Source organism: Candoia aspera, chromosome 5 (assembly GCF_035149785.1).
Source record: "Candoia aspera isolate rCanAsp1 chromosome 5, rCanAsp1.hap2, whole genome shotgun sequence".
Lineage (NCBI taxonomy): Eukaryota > Metazoa > Chordata > Lepidosauria > Squamata > Boidae > Candoia > Candoia aspera.
This window is the reverse complement of record NC_086157.1, coordinates 36,331,446-36,356,024: the sequence shown is the minus strand read 5'-3', so window position 1 is coordinate 36,356,024 and position 24,579 is coordinate 36,331,446. Positions and strand designations below refer to the sequence as shown.

The following is a 24,579-nucleotide window of genomic DNA, read 5'->3' as shown; positions in this document are numbered from 1 at the left end:
CCAAATAATAATGCTATTACTTTCCTTCTATGTTTTGTAATTTTGATACAAGCATAATTACCTATTGTTAGCTTAATGTATGGAAGAAAGACTTTGTCTTTTTCTTCTTAAAGTCACATTTTTGTATTCCCATCACTGCAGATAGAAGAACATTATTGATTTGTCCCATACTGAAAGATTTTGTTGTTTATTCGTTCAGTCGCTTCCAACTCTTCGTGACTTCATGGACCAGCCCACGCCAGAACTTCCTGTCGGTCATCCTCACCCCCAGCTCCCCCAGGTACGAGTCCGTCGCCTCTAGAATATCATCCATCCACCTTGCCCTTGGTCGGCCCTTCTTCCTTTTGCCCTCCACTCTCCCTAGCATCAGCATCTTCTCCAGGGTGTCCTGTCTTCTCATGATGTGGCCAAAGTATACTGTATGTGTATGTGTATATATGTATGTGTATATGTATATGTATGTGTGTGTGTGTGTATAGCATTCATAGTCAATTTTTTTTAAAAAACGTAATTTTTATAAATCAATGCCGTCTCTTCTTATTGTATTCATTGCCTGCCTGAAGGCTTAAATTTGAGTATAATGCTGTAGCCCTTCGGAGTCAGTCAATAAAAAGTGTATAGGAACACCCAATTTTTGTTGTACACTACTGGCTTGGTTTTGTTAAACAGCAATAACCAACCCTGCTAATGCATTCAGTCTGGAATGCAGCCAAAAATACCCTGTTGTTTTCTTCTTATACAAATAGGGTTCATGTTCAGTTCCATTTCAGTAATTCCTGGAGGTAAGCGAAATAAAAAATGAAAATACAAAACACGAAGTACTGCCAGGCAGCGAATAAACTGCCACTGTTGAAGAAAATGTCTAGAATCGCGTACATTCCCCTTCCCATCATCAATCATTTAATGTAGTTAGCCCAGACAGAGGGCTTTTTACACTGTCTTATAATCAGTAACATTTTTTTCTGGAATTTGCACCACAAGAGGAGTCCAAGAAACTGAACTGCTGATTTTATTAAGTCGGTGGGTGTGAGCTATTACCATTATTAGGAAAAAGTCGGTAAGGTGTCCTTTATGGCCCCAAAACAGTTTTGAGGTGGGGGGAGGAGTCAGTTGTAGTTCCATGGCACTGAGGACAACAAAATTTGCCCCCTTTAACTGGACTAAGTAACCACGCAGACAGCTTGACTGTGGCTGTTTAATCAGTTGTATCTAGTTATTTGACGTCCATCATATGGAACAGAGAAACAAATGATTGCATATTTGAACGTAGCAGTAAAACAGATGCAAATGCACTGGAATAATATTTGCAGAACCATTAAAAGCCTATATTTTATCTTGAAGTTTCAACTATCATGGCATATTAAAACAGCACTGCATACTGAAATGATTAATAATGCAATAACTCTCAAAATAAAAGACATGCCAAGTTCAAAGGAGAAGAGGAAAAAACATTGGAGAATAATGAACTTATCAAGAAGAATTTTAACTGAAAAGTCAATTTTGGAGCTAGAACCACAACTGCCCATGAAAAGTCAATGAGGGTGGGAAAGAGTTAGACGCAACTAACAGGATAAAAACTGTCATATATTTTTGTCTTTGAAAGGGGACATGAATTCTATTGTAGAAAAGTAATTGTTGCCTAATTCTTCATCTCTCATAGGAATATTCAGTGGTTTATACTAAACCACAACTGAAGGATCTATCTATCTATCTATCAATCAGTCAATCAAATTTGTCACCTCCCATCACTTCCCACCAGGAAGTTTACTGGAATAGGCCTTTCTTGCCTCATTGTTCCAAGGGATGCAAGAGAGAACCAAGCTAGGTTTTTGAGACACAACTGTAAAGGGCTGCATTGGCAGATAAACTGCTCAACAATCAGCATCTAGAGTCAGAGGCCAAAAGAATCCCAATAGTGTTCATCAGGGATCCTTTTAGAAGCAATAGCTCAATGACAAGGAATAAACTAGGTATTTAAAGTACTCAGAATCCGGGAGCTTTTAAATGGCAACCAGACTTTCTTTACCAACCTGGCATCTTCCATGGTACCTGGTGAAACTGTGGTGATGATGCTGTCTTGGATGTTCACTAAATTAAATTGTTAACATTACAGATCTATATAGTTCTGTATACTTGCTCTAGAATATCTATTAAATATGCAAAAACCAATATCTGAATTTTGGATGACCGTGTTTGCTTCCAAACAAACACTCAAGTTTACTTGTCTTTTTTAAAATTAAAGTTCAAGTTATTAGCAAGATTCAGTGCGGAGTACCACACAATACTTCCAACTGAAAAAGACTGTATTCTCTTACAGTCAGGTATTGAAATTTTCTGACTATTTTGTGCTTGTTACTTTCTTGCTTCTTTCTCTTGAGAATATTTAATAATAATTCAGCCCTGTGAGGATAGCCAATCCCATCCCCCCAAAAATACTATCTCCAAATGCCAAATTTCAAATTATACTAACTACTCAATTAAGTATGTTCATTCTAGTCTAATTGGATGAAAAAATAATTGGATGAATCTAATATGTGTATACATGTGTTACCATCCATAAATACTTTAAATCTCTTGACCAGAAAAATGAAAAATGTTATATTGATTGTAAAGTTAATATAATTTCCATGATACATTATATTTCCATAATATCTGGAAAATATTTTGAAAAATTCAGTAGATTGTTTTGTAAATTTTTACAAAGTTTTCCAAACTATACAATTGTGGATTATATTTAGATTAGTTCCAAGTTTGGGGTACCTTCACTTAGTATATATTCTCCTTCTGGTTTCTTTTGGAATATTCATGTGCTTCACCTTTAGTCTGGGGTTCAGTATAGTAAATCAGATATAATTACATCATATAATTTTAGTAACTTTAAGGAATCCTTATCAGTAGTTTGAGCATTCCATCCTGCTATATTCCACACTAGGATGGATAAGCTACTTACAGATCCCTGACTTAATTGTCATGTATTATGTTCAGTCCTCTTGCTATTTACAAAATCAGAAGGACATGTCATGAGTAAGGATGGCGAGCAGGGGGCTCCCATCCAGACTGTTAAGCGCATGCATAGCACTGAGGAATTAGGTAGCCATTCAAAGAGACACAGATCGAGACCGCCTTAACCTTTGGGGTTTATATGGCTGGGGGTTTCCCACGCTTCTTCAGTTTGTTAGGATTCCTGTTATGTACACGCAATAAAACATTAGAGACCAGTTCCTTGTCTCAGCGTGTTTCCTGGCAGTTAGGACAGACATGCCCCATTTATAATTTATGCATTATTAGTATCAGTTTGATTTAACCCGTGGGCAGGTTTGTTTTTATATGGAACAATAAAAATAAATTGGACTATTTTTATGAATGCTTTTGTTTTGTTTCATTTTTACTTATTTAGGTAAGTGCCAAAATAAACTTCAGCAAAGGATCGTTACCTTGTCATGGTGCTGGAGCTCGAGCACCTCAATGATGCCATGAGCTAAACTGTGAAGGGCCACCCAAGACGGGAAGGTCATGACAGAGACGTCAGACTAAACGCAATCCCTGGGGAAGGTAATGGCAACCCACCCCAGTATTCTTGCCGTGAAAACTCAATGGATCAGTACAACCAGAGATATGTCGGTATACCATCAGAAGATGAGACCCCCAGGTCAGAAGATGGTCAAAATGCTACTGGGGAGGAACAGAGGATGAGTTCAACTAGCCCCAGACGTGATGACGCAGCTAGCTCAAAGCCGAAAGGACGGCTAGCGGCCGACGGTGCTGGTGGTGAAAGGCGAATCCAATGTTCTAAGGATCAATGCACCATTGGAACCCGGAATGTAAGATCTATCAGCCAGGGCAAATTGGATGTGGTTATTGGTGAGATGTCAAGATTAAAGATAGACATTTTGGGTGTCAGTGAACTGAAATGGACTGGAATGGGCCACTTCACATCAAATGACCACCAGATCTACTACTGTGGACAAGAGGACCACAGAAGAAATGGAGTAGCCTTCATAACTAATAGTAAAGTGGCTAAAGCAGTGCTTGGATACAATCCAAAAAACGACAGAATAATCTCAATTCGACTTCAGGGGAAGCCATCTAACATCACAGTGATCCAAATATACGCCCCAACCACAGATGCTGAAGAAGCTGAAGTAGAGCAGCTCTATGAGGATCTGCAGCACTTACTGGACAACACGCCTAAAAGAGATGTTATTTTCATCACGGGAGACTGGAATGCTAAGGTGGGCAGTCAAATGACACCTGGAATTACAGGTAAGCATGGCCTGGGAGAACAAAACGAAGCAGGACATAGGCTGATAGAATTTTGCCAAGACAACTCACTCTGCATAACAAACACTCTCTTCCAACTACCCAAGAGACGGCTTTATACATGGACTTCACCAGATGGACAACACCGAAATCAGATTGACTACATCCTTTGCAGCCAAAGGTGGCGGATATCTATACAGTCGGTAAAAACAAGACCTGGAGCTGACTGTAGTTCCGATCACGAACTTCTTGCACAATTTAGGATCAGACTAAAGAGATTAGGGAAGACCCACACATCAGCTAGATATGAGCTCACTAATATTCCTAAGGAATATGCAGTGGAGGTGAAGAATCCATTTAAGGGACTAGATTTAGTAGATAGGGTCCCGGAAGAACTCTGGACAGAAGTTTGCAACATTGTTCAGGAGGCGGCAACAAAATACATCCCAAAGAAAGAGAAAACCAAGAAGGCAAAATGGCTGTCTGCTGAGACACTAGAAGTAGCCCAAGAAAGAAGGAAAGCAAAAGGCAACAGTGATAGGTGGGAGATATGCCCAATTAAATGCAAAATTTCAGAGGTTAGCCAGAAGAGATAAGGAATTATTTTTAAACAAGCAATGCACAGAAGTGGAAGAAGACAATAGAATAGGAAGGACAAGAGACCTCTTCCAGAAAATTAGAAACATTGGTGGTAAATTCCAGGCCAAAATGGGTATGATCAAAAACAAAGATGGCAAGGACCTAACAGAAGAAGAAGAGATCAAGAAAAGGTGGCAAGAATATACAGAAGACCTGTATAGGAAGGATAACAATATCGGGGATAGCTTTGATGGTGTGGTCAGTGAGCTAGAGCCAGACATCCTGAAGAGTGAGGTTGAGTGGGCCTTAAGAAGCATTGCTAATAACAAGGCAGCAGGAGACAATGGCATCCCAGCTGAACTGTTCAAAATCTTGCGAGATGATGCGGTCAAGGTAATGCATGCTATATGCCAGCAAATTTGGAAAACACAAGAATGGCCATCAGACTGGAAAAAATCAACTTATATCCCCATACCAAAAAAGAGGAACACTAAAGAATGTTCAAACTATCGAACAGTGGCACTCATTTCACATGCCAGTAAGGTAATGCTCAAGATCCTGCAAGGTAGACTTCAGCAATTCATGGAGCAAGAATTGCCAGATGTACAAGCTGGGTTTAGAAAAGGCAGAGGAACTAGGGACCAAATTGCCAATACCCGCTGGATAATGGAAAAAGCCAGGGAGTTTCAGAAAAACATCTATTTCTGTTTTATTGACTATTCTAAAGCCTTTGACTGTGTGGACCATAACAAATTGTGGCAAGTTCTTAGTGGTATGGGGATACCAAGTCATCTTGTCTGCCTCCTGAAGAATCTGTATAACGAACAAGTAGCAACAGTAAGAACAGACCATGGAACAAAGGACTGGTTTACGATTGGGAAAGGAGTACGGCAGGGCTGTATACTCTCACCCTACCTATTCAACTTGTACGCAGAACACATCATGCGACATGCTGGCCTTGAGGAATCCAAGGCTGGAGTTAAAATTGCTGGAAGAAACATTAACAATCTCAGATATGCAGATGATACCACTTTGATGGCTGAAAGCGAAGAGGAACTGAGGGGCCTTATGATGAAGGTGAAAGAAGAAAGTGCAAAAGCTGGCTTGCAGCTAAACCTCAAAAAAAACAAGATTATGGCAACCAGCTTGATTGAGAACTGGCAAATAGAGGGAGAAAATGTAGAAGCAGTGAAAGACTTTGTATTTCTAGGTGCGAAGATTACTGCGGATGCTGACTGCAGTCAGGCAATCAGAAGACGCTTAATCCTTGGGAGAAGAGCAATGACAAATCTCGATAAAATAGTTAAGAGCAGAGACATCACACTGACAACAAAGGCCCGCATAGTTAAAGCAAAGGTGTTCCCTGTAGTAACATATGGCTGTGAGAGCTGGACCATAAGGAAGGCTGAGAGAAGGAAGATCGATGCTTTTGAACTGTGGTGTTGGAGGAAAATTCTGAGAGTGCCTTGGACTGCAAGAAGATCAAACCAGTCCATCCTCCAGGAAATAAAGCCAGACTGCTCACTTGAGGGAATGATATCAAAGGCAAAACTGAAATACTTTGGCCACATAATGAGAAGACAGGACAGCCTGGAGAAGATGCTGATGCTAGGGAGAGTGGAAGGCAAAAGGAAGAGGGGCTGACCAAGGGCAAGATGGATGGATGATATTCTAGAGGTGATGGACTCATCCCTGGGGGAGCTGGGGGTGTTGACGACTGACAGGAAGCTCTGGCGTGGGCTGGTCCATGAAGTCACGAAGAGTCGGAAGCGACTAAACGAATAAATAACAGGTGGTTGTTGTTGTTGTTTATTCATTTAGTCGCTTCCGACTCTTTGTGACTTCATGGGCCAGCCCACGCCAGAGCTTCCTGTCAGTCGTCAACACCCACATCTCCCCCAGGGACGAGTCTGTCACCTCTAGAAACTGAGCCATATCTTTGTGAGAAACTAGATTTTGTTTAATTTTTTCTGGTCAGTGTGTTAAGATCTTGGCAAATTTACAAATCATGAAAAGCAAATTTACAAATAATGAAAAAATAGCAAATTTACAAATAGTGAAAAAAATAATTTTTTTCCAGGTACCAGCATACAAGGGTGAATTCCGCATGAATGTAAAGAAAATCAGATCAAATCCTTGAAATCATTAGATTCTATACCCACACACACATGTGTCCGTGTGTGTATGTGTGTGTGTGTGTGTGAGAGAGAAAGAGAGAGAGACAAGGGGGGGGGGATATATAAATATGTATATCCACCTGAAGTCAGCAAGAGTTTCTACACACCATACCTCTAGAGTAAGCCAGAGATTTATTCTGTTACTGTATGACATTATTAATTACCATCTGCTCTGTTGTAATTCTTAAATTTCTACAGCAAGATTATCATTAGGGTCTCTTTTCCTATTTTAACCAGGCAGTGAAAAAAACAAGATAATTAATAAGGAAGGAACTAGGAACTATCTTCTTTCAGCGTTATTTATAATGGGCATGGACCATTTTGCATTTACCACAAAGCAGCCAATTAGGTCATAGACAAGTTAATCTTCTATCTCCCATTAAACATTATTCATGCTCGTTTTATACCACACAGCATTCTGATGCCCATTATCCATCATTTACAAGTGTTATTTGTCTATAAAAGTGACACCAAAAAGTTGAAAAATTATTCTATTCAGAGTGAATGCGCTTTAATGAATTGTGTGCATGTGATAGGCTTTACACCCGAAGAAGTAATTAGTCGAAGCTATAAATAATTTTTTAAAGGATGCAAATGATTGCCTGTCCAGATAGCAAATGCTATGAAAGCTGCAACATAGTACAGGTACTACTTGCTACTAACATTTAAAACTCTATACTCACAGGAATTTGCATTAGCGTAAGTGGAACTAATCACAAATCACACAAGTAAGAGTTTGCCATATTTTGCCCTTAGAAAGGGGTTAACATAAAATAATACACTTCATAATTTATTGCTAATAAAGTTAATCAAATTCAGTGCTTCTTATTCATGTATGCATTTAAATAGGATCTTGTACATGATATGCATATTTATGAAACAAGAAGTGAAAGATCATTGTCTGCAGAGGGGAAAACCTAGCAAGGATAACTGTGAATAAAATGAGTATCTCATTTTTTTTTACAACATAAATTTGCTTCACCTAAAATACAAATATTTATTGTAATTCATTTTAATATAATATTTATGTAACTACATTTTGGCAGAGCTAAACAGACCAATACTGCACAGTAGTTAACACTATGGTTTTTGCTACACTTAGAAAAAAATAAGTGCATTAGGGAATTAATGAAAGGGAAAAAATGTAGAAATTTATTTTTATATTCTCATGGTAAAAAAATAAACACTGTGAGAGAGGTGGCTTCATCAGTGTTAGCTATGTCTGTAACCACAGATACTAGAGATTTCAAGGATGAATAAGTAAAATAATCAAATAGGATGAGACATTAACAATACATTATATGTGTCAACCTACAAATAAAGACTAGTTCTTTGGTCCGACTGATTGTACATCAATAAAGTAAAACAGCCTACTCATCTTGGTGGGACCCACTTAACAGAACTGTGTTCTTCAAAGCTGCTAGGAAGAGCCAGGTAGAAGAGACAGGGAGTTTTACCAATCTCAACCTCAGACTTTTAGCAGAACTCAGCAGTTCATTTCCTAGCTTCTCTCTCTCTTTCTCTCTCTCCAACAATTTTGATATCAAAACAACCAGAGGGGTAAGGGTTGAGTGACCTTTCTTCATGAGAGCTTCTGCTAAGTTATAGGTGTTTTAGACACGAGCCTACAATTTAGTAGAAATGTGAATTTTGGAATTTAATCATTAATTTTAAAACATCTGGTTTTGAGTTGATAATGTCATTCCACTAGACATGTGGTCAGAGTTCAATGGACTAAATTTAAATGAATAAAAATTAAAGAATAAAAATTCTAAGTCAGAGATTCAGCCTTTCACTTCTACCTGCAGATTTCTTAAAAAGATTTTCAAACTGCTGGAATTTAGTAATTTTATAATTCATGACTCCAGGGCAGCCTTATTCAACCTGATGCCCTCCAGATGTACTGGACTTTAACTCCTCTCATTTTGCTGCCAGCAGGGCCTTTGGCCAGCTGAAGTCCAGAGTATTTGGAGTGCACATATTGAGAAAGACTCTTCTAGTGCAATCATCATCAGGACCACAATTGCCCTTAAGTCCAGGCATGCATTTGGAAACTATGGTATTTTGTTTGCAAATAACCTGGGTCCAGTTGTGATCCAATCCATCAATTAAAGATTAATCTGCTAAGAAACGAACCCAAGACAGCTTTTGTTTTAAATAAAAAGGAGAAAAAAATCAAGTGGGACCTTGGCTTAGTGGATACTCCGGTCTTTATCCTGAAAAGAAAGGAACAGATTCTCTCTTTCCGCATCACACTTGATTTTAAAACTGCATCAATGTCAATTCGGGTCAATATAATTTTTAAACCAGCTCAGGGTCTCCGGATAAAATACTAGATCATATATTTTTAGCATTCTGAATTTTTTAAAATGCAATACATCAGCATTTCTCAACCTTGGGAACTTTAAGATGTGTGGACTTCAGCTCCCAGAATTCCCCAGCCAGGAATACTGGCTGGGAAATTCTGGGAGTTGGAGTCCACAAGCTTAAGTTGCCAAAGTTGAGAAACACTGGTACAGAGGATTCTGCCTCAAAAATGGGAAGTGCCCTGACAGTCAACTTAGGAACAAACTAGTTTGTACTTATGCTAAACTATTCTGTAACTTCAATTAGTAACAGAAGAAAAGGGAGAGAAAGAGAAAAACAGGAGGTAAAGAGGAGAGATTCTGGGAGTTGAAGTCCACACATCTTAAAGTTGCCAAGGTTGAGAAACACTGCAATACATATTGAATTGAACAACAGGTTATTAAGCACTGCTAAAGGTTAAGCTTCTTCAGATCTTAAATGTAAAATAAAGCCATGTGCATAAAATGCATGAAATTCTTATTGTTTTAATTGCTGGAAATGGACACCTCAACATTTTATAGCAATATATATTTTTTCCTGAATAGCAACGTTATGCCTTAGATTCTTTACTCGTTCATAGCTGTGATAAAAAGCACTTCCTTTGTTGAAGAATTATATTTCAGTATATCAAAACTGCTGAACTAGTGTTAGCCCGAAATTTACAAATTATAAGATAAAGTTTTAGATAATTATTAAAGTAAGTTCAATATACCATAAATAGGTAAAATGAGTATATATGTCTTACTTGACATGTAGCATAGACCATCATTTGACTTGTGTAGAAGTTACAGGCTGACGATCACATTGGTCTGCAACTACAAAGTTGTAAGCGTATTACAAGATTCCACATGAGTATATGTCAAGACTTCTGTTGGGCATTTAGTCACAGGCACTTTAGAAAATGTAATTAATAAAATGTGAGATACTAAAACCACTCCTCTACTCTATATGTATTAAACAAGGACATCTACTACTAGCACAAATTCTGCTAAGATTCCAAAGGAAGGTAATGTGCAACTATGCACATCTTGATTGTCAATGATCATTTTCCGGACTCAGTATAAGCGTACATAGTGCACTAACCTAAGCTTTATAGCAGTTCAGTGACTGGACTGTCTCTGTCCTACTGAATCTGACCAGAGAATGCCAGCTGTGCCATACTGTAAAGTGGATTGTCATGTGTGCATTTACCCAGTTCGGAATCTATTAAATCACTCTAGAGAATAAGCACTTATCTGAACTCTTTGAAAGATGGCTTTTAACACATTTAAATCAACAGGGAATATGTGGGAAAATACAAACTCCAAAGGATCCTGAAGCATATAAAATAAGCATATGAATTTACTTTTAATGGAAAGCAGGCTAATTTTTAAATTAACAAACATAATATTGAAAGAGCACCTACATCAGGTATTGATGAATTGATTCAACATAGGACTCTCTCTGTAACTGATGCTATTCAGCTAACACAAAATAAAATCTAATTAAATTTTGGGGGGGAAAGTAACAGCCATGTCTAAGGACTAAAAAAAAAGGTTTTAAAAAAAGATAAATAGGATTATAAAACTCACGGGAGGAATATCATATATAACAACGACCTGAAAAAGAGTAGATGCCTAGCAGATATTCCACAAGGGGACTCCCACTGAATGGCTGTTTCCCAAGTGTCAGGGTAACTGAACACTCAGAGCAAGACACAGTTGGGCCAATGGTGGATCTACAGATATAAGGCCCAAAACTGGGATTGTGGACCTTTAATTATGGAAGGAATTCTGTAAAAATTAAACCTTAATATTAACTTCTAGAAGCTAAAAGCTCCTGTTATTGTTAAGAGGATTCAGCACAACAATCTCAAGAATAAACAAAGCGTTATGACACATTAACTAACAGTGGATGACAACAGAAGATCCAATATTATTTACCACAGTGTGAATGCCACCACTTAATAAATTCAACAAATGAAGGAAAATATAGCACTTGTGCCATTACAAATTTAACTACTGAAATTTACTAATTTCCAGTATCACTACAATTATAATAAAATTAAACAATACAAATATGGCTTAAAAATAGCCTTTATTAAGCCATTTGGCTGTCAATTCTGCTGACAAACCAGCACTTTCTCAAAATGATAACTCAGCTCTTTGATACAGCACAAATATAGCTAATCTTTAAGACTATGCATCATAATTTAGATCTGATCAATAACACTCTAGACTCTGTAAAATGAAGTATCTCAAATGTTAAACACTGCAACATTCTACCATAAAACTAATGATTCTTATTGATCAACTTCCCTCAATTCTCACCATACAATCCATAATTTTATATACTTCTACTGTATAGAAGTAAAAGCCTAAACATCCAACAATCTTCATTTGGATCACTTGATCATTTGGGCTACCATTTCTTGCAATTTTTACAACTTAATACAGAGTATTCCCAAAGCGACTGCACCATAGTAATAGCAATGTTTTTTTATGAACTCTGGCTTATTAAGACAGGAAGAATCTCAAGATCTCAGTTTAGACATCAGCTAATTAAATTACAGAAGCAGTTTCTGCAGTCTATTGAGCTTTTTCTCCTTCTGGAGCAATGCCACCAACAAGCTACTTAACCATGCTAAGATAGACTTCTGATGAACTATTATCCTAATGTGATGTGTGAATACCATTGGGCTGAATAAGCTATCCCTTTCTTAGTTGTTATATAGGGATATTTTGTAGAATACCTAGCTAGTGAAAGGTCCCCTGTGCAAGCACTGAGTCATATCTTTGGAGGGACACCGCTTTCACAATGCTTTCTTGGCAGACTATAGCAGGGTGGTTTGCCATTGTCTTCCCCAGTCGTCACCTTCCCCAGCAAGCTGGGTACTCATTTTACCTACCTCAGAAGGATGGAAGGCTGAGTCGACCTGAGCTGGCTACCCGAGAGAGAATCCAGCTTCTGCTGGGATTGTACTTGGGTCGTGGGGAGAGTTTTGGCTGCAATACTGCCGCCTACCACTCTGCGCCACATGAGGCTCTCTGTGGGTCTTTACAAATCATTCACTAGTTATCCCAGCCGAAGTGTCTTCTTGACATGAACACACATTCCCAGAAGATACTGGGAGGGCACAGAAGTGACCACACCAAAATGTCAAGCGGTGACTTCTTTAGCGAATATATCCAGAGAAGCACAAATTATTAGCACAGGCCTCCTAGCTATAAACATTAAAAAAAATAATGCTAAAATATACAGTATATGATCATCATATCCTTTTTGATACTATAAAAGCATACATATACATTCTTCATTTGCCAAAGTCCTCAGTAGAAGATCAGTAAAGATAGTTGGATGAACAATCATTTGGCATAACTGAGAGAACTATTTGAGAAAATCTCACTATTGTGACTGAATTCACTAACTTGACTCACATTACAATTTTTAATAAATGGCTGAGAAAAGTGACTTCAGTGAAAAACACGGAACAGAACACATGAATAAAAAAGTACTTCCCCTTTCTCATGTTGCCCTGACGTGACAATTTGTCATATGAACAAATTCACTGGGAGTCCCTACACACTGGAACAAGGAAACAAATAACAGTAATCATTCTGAGAGGAAAGCAATTCATCCAAAGCATTTGCATTTTCTGGTAGTTCGGTCTATTTGTTCTATCTATGAGACAGCTAGAGGAACATTACTTCCATGTTGGATTTATGCATTTTATCTATAAGGGAAACAAGAACATGTTGACATATACAGTACATACTGATCCGTGAACATGGGACCATTATTCCCTGGATGGATGCGAGACTATCTGCAATAATACAAATGAATTATAGCAGACACTAGAGAACAAAACAGTTGAATTATTTCATTCTGATTTTGAATTGGGCAAAAATTGCTATTTATGTTAAGGTTACAGAGCTTTGGAGGTTAAGGCTGAGGTTAATAAGGTTACTACTATAATTTTTAAGTCTTATTTTATCCACACATACAGAAATCGTAAATATACTGCATAGCATTGTATGTTCTTTAGGATAGGAAGACAAGAACTTCACTGAGTAATGAAAATTATGGGAATATTTGTTTTACAAGCTATGATTTGACCTCATGTCCTTCCAGGTTGAAGAATACAAGAAAAATAAGCAGAATGCAGAAATTCCATACATGAAATAGAATCCCATTCAGGCTTTATGAAATCTAGAGAGCTTGCCATGCTTTAACACAGTTCTCCTGCACAGTTGTATGTGCAAGCTTCTATCTCTTGGCATAATCCACTTCAGGACTTATTTGTTTGTTTTATATCCCATCCTTTCCTCAGGATAAAATAAGAACACTAAACTACAGTATCTGTCTAAATGCCTGAGATGCAGCAGGGCAGGAATCTCTTTTAGTTTTGTGGCAAATTGTTCCAGCAATTCAAACATTCAATTACTTGTATGAATACTACACTGTCATACTATTGCATTATCTCAAATTTCCCATATGTGAAGTTACTTGCTTTTATGCATTTCAGTATCATAATAATTCCTAGGGTAACTCTGTATGTTTTATGGGCTCTTTTAGTAGAGTTTAATGCCATCTGCAATGGGTTGTAGTAAGCCTAACAATAAGCCTTGTGTAGTTGCATATATAACCATATGCATATAGCCTAAGAGTTTGGTTTCGATGCAGCTGAAATCTGAAGAAATAATAGAATTATGCTGAAGCACTGTTTAAACTAGAGTATAAACTGTAGGTTTTCTTAGGTATGTAGTCAATTGATTTCACATTCATTCAAGCTATGTCTATTAAACCAGGTATGTCTCCTGGAGTTCTCCTGCCACGTTTATGTGACAAAATAATTTTTTTGTTATTGAACAAAGAAGACAGATATATTTATAGAGAGATAATTGAGGGTTATCTATACCATTTCCACATTTCAAAATTAGAAATCTTGGTAAAGAAATTTAAAACGTTAATATATATCGTTACGTCCTGGTTTGTTGAAGATAATAAAATGGCTAAATGTTAAGCTTGCTCCTATTTGTAAACAGTATCAAAAAGGTGATTTCCTAACCAATGTAGATTTATATTAATTTTCTATTGTCCTTTCCCAAGTTGTAGGAGAAAAGTAATTTCCCAAAGGAAATAACATTGTTGTAGCCTCATAAACAAGTTATTTTTTATCCATCAGACTCCATTTCCTCTGTCACTGTCAAAGGGCCTTGAATGCCTTGTTTCAGGATCTGTTCCATATAGTACAGAAAGCAGTAACAGGCTCAAATAAATCTATTAATGAAACAATAATTGCAGACTGAAAATAGATATTCAGCTGAATTTTAATCAGACTTGATATCTGTGGAAAGGCTGATTTCTGCATTCATGATAACATTTCACACTTTTTTTTATTATGCAACATGTTTTAAGATTATTTTTGATACAATAATTCATTGTGTTAATTTGGGAAGCAAAATTATTGTGATTAAAAATGCTCTGCATATAATATTTACTAAATTAGTGATGTTTATTTTGAATTTTACACATAACAGGAAAGAACAAACTATTAATTGACTAATCAAATGTAATTTAAAAAACATGACATTTTTATACTTTAATAAAAAGCTACTTATATGTTCCTTTCCCCTGACATTTTCTTTTCTTTTTTCTTTCTTTCTTCATTCAGGAATGGAAACTTATTCCATCATGGGCCACAATTCTATGTTTTGAAGCCAATATTTGATTTCTTTCTCTCTCTCTGACCCCTCTTCCCTCATTCATTCCCCTATGTCCTCCAGGCTCAGCAGGCTGTCAAGGGAAAAGACACATCACCCCACTACAAGCTTTTGAAAATAATGCTGATGTCTACATACGCTCTAGTGCTAGAAAGTATCATCAATTCATTAAGAACAAATATCTCCTTTGAAAACATGCTTTTAAATTAAACATTTAAATAACCTATCTACCTCTTAACATAGAAAGCCAATATGGGTCTGGGGATGTTTTACATTTTTACAGAATGTCCAAGTACCAGGTTGTGAACTGCATCCTCTTTTCTGCATTCCGTAACTTCTGGACATATAGTACCAAACAAAGTAGAGTATTTATTTCAGTGTGATTTCCCACTTTCCTCTCAAAAGCCACCATTTATGTATTCTAGTACTATTCTGACTTGGATATTTTGTTCAATACTTTCTTAGTAAGGTGAAGTAGCTGTGTATGCATACACATGGAGACAGCTGGAAGCAGCTTCTGGATCAGCCAAGCCAGCCTCCCAAAATATGCAGCTGTTTTAACAATAAAAAAAACTGCTTCAATATGTGACTCTGTGTATTTAAACACACATCTTAATGGTTTTGCCCAGCCCTATTCCATACTCACTTTTCACTGGAAACTAAGCATATTGTAAAAGTTACTGTGTGAAGGAAAATCATTGTATGTTAACATATTTATCAAATATAATCATCGTTTTAAAGTTCTGGTTAATTTCCTGCTGGGAAAATTAAGAATGTTGGGATGCATCAAAATTACAACTGAGGTCAAACATATATGCATCTCTACAAAGAGCCCTACCTTATTCTAGGACTGCAATCTCAGTTTCTTCTCTGTTCTAAAATTTATTTTTGCTCATACTATTTATTTTGCTTTGTTTCTCCTGTAAGAACAAGAAAAAGAAACATACCTTTTTACCCTTTCTTTTCAGGGTCTGCAAGATATATGGCAGCTGTGGCTTTTTGTCAAAGGTCAACACAGAGCATAGCTAACAAAGTGTCAATAAAATACATCTTGACAGCAGTAGTCTCTGTCTGCCAATGCTAAATTAAGAGCTGTCCAACAAATTGGAAACCTTCACAAAACCAAATCGTGAATGTCCTTAGTTGCACCGTGCCCTATTTCTGAAGAGAAATCTAGAGGTCCTAAGGCAACAGAGGCTGCCTCATTATCAACTAAGAAATATGCATTTATTTGACTGTTTCATAATGCTGTAATAAAAGGAGATATATGTCTATAACAATAATTAAATCAATCTGTTATATCGTTATGTCACTTGGTACTTATCTTCCACAGTTTCATTAAAGGTCTCTGTTTTTAAAACATAAAATTCCTCAACTCAGTTCATTGTGAACAGGAGGCTAGGAACTATAGAGTTTGATTTAATGCATTTTAAGCAAGCCACTGCATTCCTGTATGTGTGTGTGTGTGTGTGTGTGTATGTGTACATACTGCAAGTATCTAAGTATATAGGGGATATTTTAGAAAGTACTACATCTTTTAATGTTTCCCATTTTTGTTACCTCTTTTAATTTATATTAAAAATGTACCCATTTATTATGAAAATGTACCCATTTATACACAATGTTTCATAAACTTCAAGATAAAATAAACACTGATTTTAAAACCTGTATCTATCCCATATGTTCTTCTAGACCAGCATTTCTCAAATTTGGCAACTTTAAGATGTGTGGACTTCAACTCCTAGAATTCCCCAGCCAGTCATGGAAGTTGAAGTCCACACATCTTAAAGTTGCCAAGTTTGAGAAATGCTGGTCTAGATTACTGTATATGTAATGACCAGCTGAAACAGAAATAACTACAAAACACTGGGTTGGTACCAAACTTTGTTATGAATACAGTAGCCTCACCAGAATCACTGGGACATGTGAATTATTGCTAACTTATTTTTCATGATCTCAAAACCTAAGAAAATCTAGCCTATTTATTTTTATGACATTTTAATCCTGATTTTCTTACTGTTATTCACTTACTATCTTGCAAAGCAACTCAGAAAATTAAAAAGAGAACTAGGTCTTCCACTTATCCTGAAAACTTAAAAAAGACAGGATATACAAGGGACAGAGTGGAGGGTGAAGGGAGTTGGTTCTTCAAGGTCAAAAAGAAGAGGTGAGCAATCTGCTGTCACGTATATGTAGTTCAGTTTGGGAGGAACTTCTCTTCCTGGAGTTGTCCCTAAACAGTGATTTGTGGTTGGTGTACAGGGCCAGAATCGGCTGCCCTTCAGCTTTCCAGTTGAAGGGAATCAGCCAGTAGGAATGTTGTGTTGTGTTATGTTGTGAAAGAAAGGGGGGAAAAAATCAAGTTTCTCTCTGTAACTCTTTCTCTTGCTGTGTAAAACCAGATTGGCCTCTCCCTCTTCATAATGTTCTTCCTAAAAATAAGCATCCTCACAGTGGCCTTGATTCTTTACTGAATTTATGAGAATTCTTTTTGCTCTGTGGCCCTGTATATGACTACTTTGCACTGGAACATTATGTTTGGTAATTTGAATCAAGCAATAGGAGTGAAAACCAACAGCAGATCTCAGTGGCTATCCTGCTTTCTGTGACTGTTCCAAAATTGCATATATGTTTAAGAATGCACAGAATTATCCTTGAGTGTCAAGTATGGAGTATATTTATTTATTTGCAGTATTAATCACAATGGGCGAAGCAGCTTTTGGGTTATTTCTAAATTTCATAATGGTTTCCTACAGATTCTAATGTGCTAGAAAATAATGGAATGCAGGTCTTAATTTAATGATAAAATGCAACGAACTGTACACCAATCAGATATCACTTATTTTACAGCATCACTTCCTGTAGGGGTTTTTGTATATACTGTATCTTTTATTTTTTGCACACTTTAAATTTTCGTCCCAATCAGACATCTGTAAGTGATATCTGATTGGTGTACAGTTCGTTGCATTTTATCATTAAATTAAGACCTGCATTCCATTATCCCAGCTCCTAGTCCCCAAATTTTGAATCTAAAAATGGAACAAGAAATTACTATACTGTATTATTTCTGAAAATAAGATTGGGGACAAGCATTCCTTACATTTTTCAGGACATTTCTATTGCAATATTATTTTTATATAAATATGACCATATTTTATTGTTGTAAGCCGCCCAGAGTCACTTGTTGAGATGGGCGGCTATAGAAATCAAATAAATAAATAAAATCCAATATTTAATTATATCAATATTTAATACAATAAATGCTACCAACATCATAATGCCAATGAGCAAATAATATATAGCAGTAGTGTCTTGACATAAGTTAATATTTAAAGGGTTAGCTATATCTATGAGCCCATGTGGCCAAATTGTTTTTATTATATTTCAACTGAACTATCTTATAATGTAGTTATGCAATTTAAATATTTGATGAAAATTATTCACAATCTGTACACATTTGAGTTATGGACTGACTTATGACAATGCAATGATTTTCCACCTTAGAATAAATAATATTTATCTTTAGCTATACAGAATGTAAAAGGAGACAAAATTGGTTTAAGCATTGAAGCATTTGCAGAAGTTGCTCAATTTTTTTAAAATAAGCTAAATTAATAAAAATCTTCTTCCATTCTTGTTTATTACTGTATTTTTTGGTTTTTTTATTTTTTTTTACTTGTGTACTGCCCACAATCATTAGGAGTTGGGTGAAATATAAATTTAATAAATAAAATAAACCGACGATGAAGTTCACCAGGTAGCCTTAATATGTGACTATGATTTTTAGCATCCCTCTTTGTTATTCCCAGATGTACTTTTTCTTACAGACTGGTTCTGGGAAGATACATAATGGAAAAATACTCTATCACCTGCTTAGAGTCTGAAGTGGTAACATAGAGCATTTTCCCCCTTTGTGCACTTCTCCTTCCTGATTCTCCAAATGTTATGGGTACCTGTGAAGCTGCCTTACACTTAGTCAGTACTGATCAGCAGCAGCTGTCCAGATTTCAGAGTGGAATTCCTTCATTTATCAGAACCAATTCAACCAGCAGGACAAAAGATTCAAGCCTCATTTACACTCTTCATCTTCTCAAAAAGCCTTATCTTGCTTTATTATACTATGAATTGGCTATGAATAAAGCATAAAGCATTTGCAGATTTTAATGGCAGTACTCTTAATTCCAAAGTTTTATAAGCAGCTATAGAAGGATAAGTATAAAGTAAATATCAAAATGGCATAGAAATACACACACGCACAAAGACACACATACATACATATTAAATACATTATAGAAGAACTACTGTAGATCTGCATTTGTGAATTACCTTGCCCTTTTAAAAGGGACCTAAATGCATGAAACTACAATCTGATTTACAGTAATTTTGCAAGATTCTCAGCTTGCTTTGTCTTGCAATAACACACTTGTAGCTGAAGTAAAGTGCATTTAGAGTGCAGCCAAATAAAAAGCTGCTTTCCCACCAACATATTATTGCTATGTCAATGAAAAATGTAGTGAATTGATTGCAAACTAACTGCACATTATATACTTTTTAATGGATACAGAAAACACACAACGTGCATTATATTGCCCTAAGTGTTTCTTGGGATTAATTATACTATTGATGAATTATTATTTAAATTGTCTCAAAGTATAAGCAACCTGAATAATAAGCTGCAAATACAATACTTTTTATGCATTATATGAATTCCAAAAGCTACAGCAATTTCAGCACAAATGTATCTACATGCAATAACCTGCAAATGGAAAACTATTGGAGAAATAGGACATCACCAATTAAATAGGACATCACCAATAGGAATTATTTGCAGTAACAACATCCTTACAGAAAAGTGTATTACACATCAATAGTACTGATACAATCTTTACCATAAAAAGGTACAAGTTATATCTGTTTGGTATGCATCAACAATGAAATTCCTCATACTGCTATTCATTTCTTCATCACATATACTTATTCAGAACGTCATTAGATTAAATGTTTTTTCATTAAATCATAAAAATTGTATAAATGGCTATTAAATCTTCTACTTTTAAGCAAAGCAGTCATCAAGTACTCTGGCTCACGCTACTAAGTGAGCAACCAGATCATTGGGAATACAGTCCAAAATACAATGACTTACTGTTCCTGCACAAGAATGTGGCTTCTTCCCAAACAATAATATTAATCTAAGTGTGCATTTTTCTTATTTTCAGTAACAACCGTTCTTTATTAGAAAGAAGAAATCAAGGTTATTAAATCTAAAATTACATGGTGAAGTTTATTTCAGGGAGTGAGCATACCTTGGCAGCCAGAAATTCTGTAAATTTCAATAACTCTCAATTGCTCATTAAAAAAAACGAAAGTCCAGAGAGAAAAGGAGGACACACAAGGTAGCATACAGGCCTCCAATCACAAGAAGCCTGCAGTTTTGTGCTTCATGCAAGTCACCCTGTGGTGAAGCTATGATGTTATCCATATTCATGCTTTAAAACATCCACTTTCTGATATGTTTGTAAAACATCTCTACTGTATTCTCTGAATTAATCTTACAATGACTGACCAAAATAGCTGTTTTGTGATAAAACACTGCTTATTTAATCTTGGCCAAAAAAACCCCAAGGCCAACTAGTAAAATACAGAATGTTAGTACTTGCCATGCAAATCCCATCTCAAACTAAACTAACTGCCTTTTCCAGGATCAGTGAAGATATCTGTAACCGCATGAATCTGAAACAAAATAATGTATATTTTCTTGTACAGTTCTCTTTAAGGTTGCTCTCTAGGGAAACATATGCTATTTATTTAAGGCTAACAACACTTTTTAACATTAGTACAAATAGACAACACTTAAATTAATCATAACATTCAAGTCTATGAAAAAAATATTGAAAATATAATGTACCAAATGCACCGTGTCTCCCAACGTTTTTGCTATATATCTTTAAATATTAACTATGCCACAGAAATAGGTAATTTCCATGGTAAAGGAAATTAAGTTTTCCCACTATTTCATATTCTCCAGTCCACATAATCAAACCATTCCACTTTTGTGGAATATTCAAGATTGCAGTGGCCTAAGAACATTATAAAGAACGAAGCATAATGGTTTAGTTCCAAAACCAAAATTGACCTTCATAACATAATCTCAATCACAGTATGTCTACTAGTAAAGTTATATTGACTTTTATAGCCTGGTAGTAAATTATTGATTATACTTATTCATTAAAATCAAGAGTAATATAGATAGAACATAACCACTGTCAGTGGCTATAATTCTAGAATCCAATACCTCTAATTCATTGTGATTGTAATGTACAACTCCATTTTTAATGTAATGTGTAGCCCATTTACATTTAAGATTTAAACTTTTCAGTAAGCCATTTCTTGATTTGCAGTATTCAATATTAGCAGACCTTATATCGCACAATCTCAAGACCTTTTTTCCAGAGAAAACTCACTACCAGCCTTATCTGTCCTGAAAATTTTGATAGAATGCATAATGTTCAGACAAAAAGCATATCACCTAAAGACAGATGATAGATAGATAGATAGATAGATAGATAGATAGATAGATAGATATAGATAGATAGAAGATAGATATAGATATATAGATATAGATTAGATAGATATAGATTCACACATATATATTATCAGTGAGGATATGCCCACAACTCCTAAACATGCCATTGAGAGACAAAACTACAAATAGTTTTTCAGCAAAGCAACTTCTTCATTATTGTATCCCAATTACACTTAACATAAAAATGTCTGCATATCAAAATAAATACAGCTTCTGAACAGCTTCCTTGAAAAAGAGACCTGCTATACAGTAATCAATGGTGACTTAGGACATACACAATAGGAATTTTAAATTAATGTATGTTGTGCTTCTTTAAACACAGAACATAAATAATCATTCATTTAAGCATGCGATGTACTTGCTTCCTCCTAGAGGTGCACACAAAAGGTTAAGCCATAAAGGCAGTAATCAACAGGAAAGCTGGCGCAGACTGAAGTGGCACCCACAGTGGCAAAAAGTACCTGAGATTCACAAACAACACCCACACACGCCGATCAAGGCTAACTCGCAGCAATGCGTTACTGTAATTACAGAGCGAAGGCGAATGAGCTAAGGGGAATTGCCCACATGCTAAATGCCATCAGTCGCAATTACTGTACTGGAGGCATTCTCGACTGTGAACGGCTGGCCCTTTGAATGGCGATGGGAGGGGAGAAATTTCCACCTGGAGTCGTTCATATTTCTAGAAATGCTTTCTGACTTGCCAGATGTTTCTTGGAAATGCAGCGATTTCTATATTTATAGGCACCAGGAGCAATCCAGGTGAAGACGTGGGTCAGGCTGGGGAGCAGAACCTGAGCCGCAAAAAGAGGGACAATGAGTCGAGAAGCAGAAAGCAGAGCAGGCGGGGGGGGGGGGGGGAGTGTCGAGCAGAGCAAAACCAAGGTGCTCCCAAGGAAAGAAGGGAGAAAGGGAGGACATAAACTGGGGGGGAGGGGGGGCGGGAGAGAGACCTGGGGAACTTGCCCCGAAAGAAGACGGAGAAAAAGAGGTGAATAGTTTAGAGGGTGGCGGGAGAATAGCAGAACTGAAGAGGAAAAATGCAAATAAAAAGAGTGGGAGCAGAGAGAAAAAACCGGAGTGCAGTAGCCGAACGCAGCCCCCAGAAAGGTAGTTTTGAAGGACAGCATGAAGAATATCACTGCAAACGGAAATACAACATTTAATAATGCTCAATCATTTTAACCTTCTCAGCATTATTACTGCATCTTTATTATCCATAAGAATTCTAGAATAACAACCGCAAAAATCATTCCGAACGTGGCGCGGTACAGGACTGGGAGAGTCCCTTCCCGCTGCTCTTTTCGGAACTCCGGCACCAGAAGTGGAAATCCGGAGAAAACGGAGCGCTCTCAACGCGGACACCCAGCCTTACCAAAGAGAATCCAGGTCCCATTCCTGCAGGAGAGCCAAATCGAAGCTGTCCATGGTGAAGTCGAGGGAGGAGGAATATGTCAGCGCTGCTCAGCTGCAACCGCGCGGCGGCCGCGGTGCATCCTCGCCGCGCCGCGGGTGGGCGATCGGCGGGGAGACGGAGCCTCGCGCGGCCCCTCCCTCGCCGCCCGCCTCTTCCCCGCGAGAGAAAGACGCAGCGGCCGGAGGTGCTCCCTCCCCCTCCCCGCCCGCGGCCGGCGGCTCTTCTTGGGCGCGCTTCTCTCCTCGGCCGCCCGCCGCCTCTCCCGCTTCCTTTCCCCTCCTCCACCCCGTCCGCTCGGCCCAGTGCGGGGATGCGCGTATGCAGCGTGTGACTCGCTCAGGCTGGCGCCCTCGCTGAGGCTGCTGCAGGAGAAGCCCCCGGCGGCTCCTCGGGGGTGGCTTGGAAAACAAACAAACCCAACCAAACCGAGACGCCGAGAGTATCAGCCTCCACCCGCTTTGTTTCCTTTCCGCTCGTTTCAGCCCTCGTGGCTTCGCTTGTTTTTTTTTTGTTTGTTTAAATGCCACTGGAAACACGCATGTCTCAAAGCCACCGGTGGTGGCAAAACCCGTCTTCACAGACATTCAGGAGAAAGGGTTGTTTTTAGGAGGAAGGGAAGGGAAGGGGACCTTTGCTTTCTCAGGCATCCTTCTCTACCTTGACCCTGCTCAAATATTTTTCAGAAGCCCCTTCGGAGAAAAATGGAACATTTGACCTTTATGTTGGGAGCTGGCAGGGCAAGATGTTTTTAAAAGCTAAGGAGGCCAAGATCCTACCCTGTCCACCTCTCCCAAGTGCTACAGCTAGGCTGCAAAGAAGCAAATAATATTGTAAAGCATGTTTTGGACAGGGGCTGTGGGCATGACTGGAAGAGGGAATCCCTAGCTATGCAAATTAAAATAGTCCAGAGAGTGATCAGATGTAGTGATTCAGAATCCGAAGTTTAATTTGGATTCTTTGTGATCCTGGAGCAGTATTGGGGGAAGGAAGAGTTCCTGGTTACTTATCAAGATCACAATCTTACAGGCCTTGATCGGACTGCAGCATCTGAAACACTGTCTAGTTTTGGTCACCACAAATCAAGAGGGGTGCTGAGGAATTGGAAATTGTGCAGAGAAGAGCAACAAAAATGGTGAAGGCTTGGAGCTAAATCCAGTGAAGAACTGGGCATGTTTAGCCTAAAAAAGACAAGATAGTCTTCCAGAACTTGAAGGCCTGTCACAGGGAAGAGGGTGTGGATTTTTTTAATGGAACAGCCTGCCTCCTGGAATTGTGGGTACTCCATCACTGAGGTTTTCAAACAAAGATTGGGCAGCCATTTGGGATGATCTGAGAATTCCTGACCTGGGCAGGGGGTTGGACTAGAAGACCTCTGAGATCCCCTCTAACCCTATGATTCTAACTTCATGGGCATGTCCATATAGGTTTTTGGGCAACAATATAGAAGTGTCTTCTTCCAGGATATATTTTTTTTAACTTAAGTCTAGTCTACAGCTCTGGGATTTCCTGTCTGCT

General features: G+C 37.6%; 1 protein-coding gene across 1 annotated transcript in view; it reads right to left on the bottom strand.

Moving 5' to 3' along the window:
* The window catches only part of AFF3 (ALF transcription elongation factor 3), a 265,761-nt gene extending 242,615 nt beyond the window's left edge, over positions 1 to 23,146 (bottom strand). The window contains exon 1 of the mRNA XM_063304958.1: positions 23,023 to 23,146. Within this exon, the coding sequence (XP_063161028.1) occupies positions 23,023 to 23,075 (53 nt within the window). The 5' untranslated portion in view covers positions 23,076 to 23,146. The remainder of the gene's footprint in view (positions 1 to 23,022) is intronic.
* Between the last annotated feature and the right edge of the window lie 1,433 nt (positions 23,147 to 24,579).